At 49.7% G+C, this 8376-nt stretch overlaps 1 protein-coding gene across 2 annotated transcripts; it reads right to left on the reverse strand.

Moving 5' to 3' along the window:
- Positions 1-2843, reverse strand: LOC100193781 (uncharacterized). 2 transcript variants are annotated; one of them, XM_008649192.4, is made up of 8 exons: positions 2318-2843; positions 2195-2231; positions 1913-2055; positions 1458-1840; positions 1188-1377; positions 967-1092; positions 735-834; positions 1-638 (listed from the first exon to the last, which is right to left on the reverse strand). In XM_008649192.4, the coding sequence occupies exons 1-8, from the start codon at positions 2437-2439 to the stop codon at positions 255-257; spliced, it is 1485 nt and encodes a 494-aa protein (XP_008647414.1). In that variant the 5' UTR covers positions 2440-2843; the 3' UTR covers positions 1-254. The 2 variants fall into 2 exon arrangements, with proteins under 2 accessions (XP_008647414.1, NP_001358567.1); NM_001371638.1 differs by having other exon boundaries at positions 1913-2099; positions 2318-2579.
- Positions 2844-8376: the final 5533 nt, after the last annotated feature.

Consider the following 8376-nt stretch of genomic DNA (forward strand, 5'->3'; position numbering starts at 1 on the left):
TTTTCAATTACCACGCGGATTAAATTGCCCTTGGTGAATCGAGTTTGGTGAATCGAGGATTGAGTTTCCACTGTCATTTCTAACTTTCCCTCTTCCCATCGTTGACCATCATAATTTCTTTCAACCTTTTACAACTCTAAGTTTTTCCCCTTCCCATCGTTGATCATCATAATTTCTTCAACCTTACATAATTCTAAGGAGTAAAAGGAAAACAAACTCTCCCTTGCCATTATGATCTGTACCCACTAACTACTCTAACTACATGCCGGTGCATTGAAATGTGAAATGCGAGCGAACACGATGGAGTAGGGCGCCACAGCGATGGGTTGTGCCGCATCCATCTTCACCGCCTCCAGTGCGGGGATGTTCCCCGCTGTGTCGGTGGCCAACGCCCTGCCGTTCAGCAGCATGATCTGGCTCCTCAGGTTGCCGTCCTTGGGGGTGAGATGGTACTCGTCTCTCACGCCGCCGGCGGCCTCGTCGAAGCTGGGGACGTGGACGTGCCGGAACTTCCTGCCGCCGACGTGCTTCCTTGCGCCATGCTTGTGCGCCGCCACGGCCCCTTGGGTCGTCACACTCACCGAGACCTGCGTCGTGGTGTTGCCGCTGAGATTGATCAGCAGTAGAGTGATTCCTGGCTGGACGAAGAGGACGCATGCAGGGTAAAGATTGAGCGTGAATTCTCTCTAGCTAGGAGATGTGATGTTGCTGATGAAAAGGGGAGAATCGCTTACTGAATCTCTTGCGCAGTGTGCGTATGCGCGGATCTTGTTCGTGCCGCTGAACGTTGTTGCTAGAACTTTGGTTCCCATGAGGCGATGCCACAGTAAAGCACTGCACAGAAAGTTGGGAGGAGTTCTGTCAGTATTCAAGGGATCAACCTCTTTAGCAGTTCTAATGTTCTATGCATTCAGGAACAAAGGATTGTTAAGCCACGGAGAAGAACAACATTATATGTATTTTTACCTGTAATAGTCAGGGTTTGGTTGGAACGTTGTGGTATTTAGCAGGCCGTAGTTGCCACCAATCAAACTCTGTCTGCAGTAGCTCTTCGTGTCATACTTTGCTGACATCCCAAGCTGATCTAAAAACCTTGAAGAAGAGGAAAAAAAAGTCACCAAAAAACGAGCTTGAAAAAAAAAACATAATGCAAGAACAGCTACAGAATCCGAATCTACCAGCTTTACCAGAAGCTGAACACAAATGCATCAGTGACTAGGTGCCGGCCGCTGTTGTAAGCGCCTCCAGCTTCGCCAACCCATGCGACAGTCGAAGTTCCTGCGGATTTCAGTAGCCCCTGAAGACTGCTGAATGTGCTTCTCATCCCGTCGAGGACTGATGGATTGAGGATCTTGTCAATCAGATGTGTGTCCCTTCCTGCGATGCTCACTCAGTTCAGCACATTCTGAATGCGTGGACCAAAATCATCCGCAAGTAGCTGCGAGCGAGTGTACTACCTGGCCCTAAATTGTAAATGTGGTGAGTGATCACATCCAGTAGATTCGGCCTGGTCCTGACAATAAGTTGGGCAAACCAGGCTTGGTCAAAGAATCCTCCAGGAGCAAGCACCAATGGTTTCGATGGATGGCTTGCGTATATGTCGTCGACTAGTGTTTTTAGGGCGATCACATCTGCACCGTATTGTTCCGCACCAACTCGAGCTCCGACTCCAGTGCCACTGAGTTCATTACCAAGCTCCCATCCATGGATTCGGTAGCCCTTGTTTGCGGTGTACCGAATCAGTGACGCCGCATTGGTGTAATCCCATGGCCCTCCCATGGATCCATCCGGCAACGGAACACGGCCATTTAGCGCGTTGATCCCGAACACGATCCTGGCACTGCAACGCAACTCTCATAGCACAAAGAGGATCTCTAGCTAGTGGTGCCTGAGATCGCTGAACAGAACTCACCCAGATTTCTGGAAGAAGGCGTTGAGCTCGTCCCACCTGCGCAGGGTCAGGCAGCCCTGCGTGAAGCCGTGCATCTCCGACGCGTTCTTGGCGAACGGCGCGCACGGCCGCCCGAGGTCCGCGGTGCCGTACACCACCTTGTCCTGCAGCGACCCTCCCAGGCGGAGCATCAGCGGCGGCGAGAAGGCTGGAGCAAAATTCACCACCGCATTGGCAAAGAGCTACCGCGATGGGAATATGGGATTGGGAAGAAGAAACCCCGGCCGGCCGGTCGTCGCATACCTCTGACGGCGTTGAGGAGGACCTTGTTGGAGAGATCCTGGGCGAGCGAGAGGACAGAAACTGCGCGTCAGATGGGCAGAGCTCGCGCGGCGTGTGCGTGTCCTATGGATGATCACTACTCACCAGGTTGAGCAGGCCGGCGCGGCCCCAGGGGCAGGTGCCATAGTCGCACTTGTCCGGCGGCCACCAGTCCAATGTCGCGCACACGAAGTTCTCCCCAGTCGCTGCGATGGCGCGCCGCCCATCCACGGCGGCCACTGCCGCCGCAGCGCCCCGCTGCAGCAACGCGGCCAGGAGCCAGAGGCCGCCAACAAGGAGCCGACCCAGCTGCGTCCCCGCTGCCGCCATGACAACTCGAGGCAGGCAATGCCTCCAGAGAGCAGAGCGGAGCAGTGTGGCGGCTGTTGCCAACGGACCTAGCCCAGTGCCCTTGTAGTCCCCGGGGTCTGGGAGTGGAGAGCACGCGGGAGGAGGACGCTGTTGCCAACTTGCCATCCATCCGCACCTCGGCTAAATAGTAAATGCATGGAGGCAAGGCAAGCGGCAGAGGCCAGCCAGAGTGGAGCGGGGATCGGAGCCTGCCTGACAGCGCGGGGGCGCAGGACACCTCCACCGTGTGTTGCGACTGTGACCATTCCGAGCTCGGTGGCTCCTGTCCTGTCCATGCACGGTGCGTGACGCGGTAAGCTCGGCGGCCGGCCTGGCCGGCGAATTCGGTTTTGTCAGTTAGCAGTTAGCTCGCGGGCGGTGATCGGCGATACAGCCCAGGTTTAGACTGGATCGGCGCGACTGGGTGAGTCGAGCCAGGCAAGGCAAGACCACTGCTGTCAGAACTGGGTGGTTTTCGCGGATCCATCATCCATCTGCCGTGTTGTCTTCTTGCTGCAGGGCTGCAGGCTGCATCGCACGGCATGGCAGGGGCCAGGGGCGCACCGCACGGTCTCGTCCGGCCGCCAGTGCCCTGCATTGCTTTGCTGGAGCATCAGTAGTCAGTCTCTTTTGGTCTAGGGCGCTACTCTACCGGTGAAAATCGACAACGGGAGGAGTTTGGTGCTTTGTTCCCATTCTTCTTGAGAAGAGTGGTGTGTGAGTTGCAATGTTCCAAAATCCAAACAGAGCAATCAGCGTAGCAAGAGAGAGAGATAAAGCAGTGTATTTAGTCTCTTACAGGCTTGCGTTTACCCTCCCAAGCCCCAAGTCATCCCCTGAGCAATTTCTTCCAAAAGAGAAAACAAAAATCTCCTCCTGGCCAATCTTTGCACGTAGAGAGAAAAGAAACACTCCCAAAGAGCTGAGCTGCGGAAGCCAATGTGCAGTGCCAGTGCACCATTCTAATGGTCCTCTGGAAACCTCCATTCATCGTCCAATTGCCCCTCCTAAGGGAAGGCAAGGAAATTTATGTTATTGCCTACTCCTAGGATAAAAGGTAAAGAATTAAAAGTAAATTGGTTGTTTGATCGATTATTGGTTGTTTAATCGACCGTACCTCTTCAAATAGATAAGGGGAAGGTTTAGATCTGTTTCTAGACGTTCTTCAACAGCTCCCGCGGGATTAGAGGGCTAAACACGCGAGAAAATAGGAGTTTTAACCGCCTAATTTGATCAATTCGTGGATCGTCTGCGTCTATGGGCGGACGTCCGCGGGCCGGACCGTCCGGGCTTCACGGGCGGACCGTCCGACCGTGCCTAGTACCACAAATGGTGCTCAACACATGCCTTTTGAAGAAGCTGAGCGAACCAAAAGCACTGACACAGGCTGAAACCAAGTCGGTGTGATCACATCGGTTCTTTTAAGCATCTTGCCACATATTATGATGATATTGCTTTTGGAAACGCCCGTTTAGTGCCTTGGGCAAATCTTCACCTTGTAATGTTTGCAACATGTAGGCGTTACCAGATATTACCTGTGTGGTCTTCTAAGGGTCTTTCCAGCTTGGCGACCACTTACCAAACTTTCGGTCTCTACTCCTTAATGGCAAGATGGTCTTCCATACCAGGTATTCTACTTGGAATGACTTAGCCTTGACCTTTTTGTTGTAAGCTTTTGGCGACCAAGATCTTATCCTTCTCTATTTCTCCCAGAGCTATCACTCTCTTGTCGGTCACTTCATCAATATTGTCCATCGTTGAATTATAATAATCACCGACAGTTAGATCATTTTGCTTCGCGAACCTGACAGCAATTAGGCTTACCTCTACAGGCAACATTGCTTCCTGCCCATAAACAAGCTCAAACGAAGATATTTTAGTAGTACGGTGTGTAGATATTTTATGAGCCCATAAAGCTTTAGACAAGACCTTATGCCAATGCTTAGGATGATCAGATATCTTATTTTTTACCAGGCTAATCAATGTCCTATTGCTAGACTCGGCATGTCCATTGCCCTCAGCATAATATGGATATGAATTGATTAATTTAATTCTATATAATTCAACAAACTCACATACCTCCTTTAACATAAAAGAAGTCCCCTAGTATGTGGTCAAAGTCTGAGAAATACTGAATCTATAAATAATATGCTCAGTTATAAACTCAATTACCTCTATGTGCGTCATGATCTTTAGAGCAACGGCTTCAGTCCATTTCGTGAAGTAGTCTGTGGCGCCACTGATGCCCTTTTGATGATGAAGGATGTATCTCTCTTATGAAGTCTAATACTCATCCCCTGAAAGGCCAAGGTTTGATGATAGGATGTAATTCGGCTGCAGGGACCAACTGTAAGTCGCCGAATTTCTGACACACTTGGCATCCTTTGTAGCACTTGAAACTGAAAGGGAAATGTGCCCTTGGGCCATTTCTATAATGTTTTGGTGATTAAGTGTCCAACACATAGTGAGTGAAATATTATGTACCAAACAAGCAAAAGATGCAAATCATGTAACAAGGTACATTTCTAGACTTAGTATATTGTTTTGAGTACTAACATATTTTGTCTCAGTGCTAGAAACAGAGAAAAGAAAAGAACCAAAAGACTTGGCTCGGTGCAGCCAAATCTCTGCTCAGTCTGGCACACCGGACTGTCCGGTGGTGCACCGGACAGTGTCTGGTGCGCCAAGCTGGACTTCGGTGAACAGGCAACTCTCGAGAGAATTTGGCGACGTACGGCTATAATTCACCAGACTGTCCGGTGAGCCAACGGCCGCCAGCGCAACGGTCGGCCGCGCAATCCACGGGCGACGCGTGGCCCGCACCAACGGTCGGCAGGGGGCACCAGACTGTCCGGTGCGCCAACTGCCACGGCTCTGCAACGGTCGTCTACGCTAGAATAGGAAGGAGATCGCGCACCGGACATGAACAGTGGCTGTCCGGTGGTGCACCGGACTGTCCGGTGCGCCACCCGACAGAAGGCAAGGATAACCTTCCTTGTTGGCCTCCAACGGCTCCTAGCTGCCTTGGGGCTATAAAAGGGACCCCTAGGCGCATGGAGGAGATACCCAAGCATTCAAGAAACATTCTAAGCCTCCAAGACTCCCACTTCGCGCATTTGATTCTTTGAGATAGTGACTTGAGCTCCATTTGAGTTATGAACTCCGTGAGTTGTGTTTTGAGCTCAAGTTGTGACTTGTGTGCGTGATTGTGCTGTGATTTGAGTCTTGTGTGTGTTGCTCTCCCCTCCCTTACTTTCGTACTTCTTTGGTGATTATCATTGTAAGGGTGAGAGGCTCGAAGTTGTGGAGATTCCTCGCAAACGGGAGAAAGTCAAAGAAAGGAAAAACCGTGGTATTCAAGTCAATCATTGGATCACTTGAAAGGGGTTGAGTGCAACCCTCGTCCATTGGGACGCCACAACGTGAAAGTAGGCAAGTATTACATGGCCGAACCACGGGATAAAAATCGTGTGTCTCTTGTGTGCTTTACCTTTGATTATCTGTGTTCAAGAACTCACTTCAAGCACTTAGCCGTTCTAACTTCCATAATGAAGTTTTGTGGTTATTAGTGTTGAATTTTATAGGATCACCTATTCACCCCCCCTCTAGGTGCTCTCAATTGGTATCAGAGCCGTTCTCTTCATCTAAGGGACTAATCGCCCGAAGAGATGGATCCTAAGGGAAAGGGGATGGTGGTAAACGACAAGGAGAAGGAGTCCTTCTTCAATGAGCCAAGGGACGACAAACCCACTGACTCTGGCTCGAGTCATAAGAAGAAGGACGGGAAGAAGAAGAGGTGCATCAAGAAGATCGTCTACTACGACAACGATGAATCTTCTTCACCAAGAGACGACGACGATGACGACTCTTCGTCAAAGAAAAAGACGGTTAATCAAAACTATTCCTTTGATTATTCCCGCATTCCGTACAATTCAAATGCTCATTTACTTTCTATTCCTCTTGGAAAACCCCCACACTTTGATGGAGAGTGTTGGGGCCTTCGTCTTCTGAAGGTCCTCAAAAACATGATTTAACAATGTTTCTAGAGTATATTACATGACCAGGTATCTTCGGACTTGGAGCAGAACCACAGTGTGATAAGCACGAGGAATACGAAGGTTAACGCAGAGCCGAAGCTATGCGCAAGGGAGCTTCGGCATGATAGCAGAAAAGGGAACCGACTTAAAAGGGAAAAGGTTATTTAAACCCCGATGGATCACTATAGAGTCATTAGCAAATGTAAAGGGCATGGGTGTAATTTTACATGGGCTGCGTCCCGTGCCTATAAATAGATGAACAATGCTCCTGTACTGTTCACGCTGACTTGGCATTTGCTTTTGCGTTACGCTCGTACTTTTACCTTCTTTCAAGCCGAAGGTACATTTGTAATTTAATATCATTTCTATATTTTTCCATGATAATAAAATAGAAATGAGTTGTTAATGTTACATAATAGTTCATGTTATCTCTTTTATTTCATATGGTTCTCTTTTCATTATCCTATGCTACAGTGATGAAGGTATGTCCTTCATGACCTTCGTCCGAAGACCATTATATCCTGAGGGAAATAATGTCTCGATGGACGAAGGGCATTAACATTAACATTCTTTGTGTTGCCTTGTTCTTAACTCATAGCATTTGAGAACAAGTCCCCAACATTGGCGCCCACCTCCGGTGAATCCTTTTCGACCACCTTCGGCAAGCACTGACCTTCGTCATGCCACCGAAGAAAGCTTCAGCGACAGGGGCTGCCGCTCTGCAGCCACTGAACCCAAACCAAGAGACCCTTTCTCTTCGAGAGGCCTGAAGCCAGAAGAGGAAGGCCGCCAGTCCAACAGTTCAGGAGGAGGAGTTGGACCAAGAAATCAGAAACATGAAGATGCTTCATCAACAAGTACAAAGGAAAAAGGAGAAGATGGCTCGACTAGCGAGCTTCAAAGGCAGATTGACGAAGCCACTGAAGAAGTACGTCATCTTGCCCAAGATGAACAAGAGCGAAGGCCCCAACATAGGGAGCTTCATCAAGAAGGCTTCTTCAACGAAGATGGATGGTATGATGATTTTAATCATGATACCTTTACTTTTGACGATGCTTCTCCCCTGGCAGCAGAACTGCAGGCTATCCCATGGCCCCCATCATATAAGCCACCTCAGCTTCCGATGTATGATGGGCATTCAGACCCGAAGCAGTTTTTGATGAGTTATGAAGCAACTATATCTTCCTACGGAGGCAATGCAGCTGTCATGGCCAAGTCCTTCGTTATGGCAGTTAAGAATGTGGCTCAAACGTGGTATTCTTCTCTTCGGCCAGGGACTATCACTTCATGGCAGAAGCTCAAGGACATGCTGGTGACAAGTTTCTAGGGCTTTCAGACGAAGCCAGTCACAGCTCAGGCTCTGTTTCAATGCACGCAAGACCATGAGGAGTATCTCCAAGCATACGTCCGAAGGTTCTTGCGCCTGAGAGCACAAGCGCCTACAGTGCCCAATGAAATTGTCATTGAGGCCATGATCAAGGGGCTTCGTCCAGGACCTACTGCCTAGTATTTTGCCAGAAAGCCTCCATAGACTTTGGAGAAGCTACTTCAAAAGATGGATGAATACATCCGCGCTGACAATGATTTTCGTCAAAGAAGGGAGGAAGCCTACAGGTTCTCTGAGATGACCAGGGGCTTCAGAGGGAGAATCCATCCAAGGCATGTCAGGTCAATCCACTCCACTCAGAGTGACGACAGAGGAAGCCAGCAACAGAGGCCACAATATTCTCGCAAGCTTCGGGGCAGCAACAAAGCTATCTTTGGCCGCCAGCTCCA

The sequence above is a fragment of the Zea mays genome, chromosome 6 (assembly GCF_902167145.1).
Source record: "Zea mays cultivar B73 chromosome 6, Zm-B73-REFERENCE-NAM-5.0, whole genome shotgun sequence".
In the NCBI taxonomy this organism is placed as follows: domain Eukaryota; kingdom Viridiplantae; phylum Streptophyta; class Magnoliopsida; order Poales; family Poaceae; genus Zea; species Zea mays.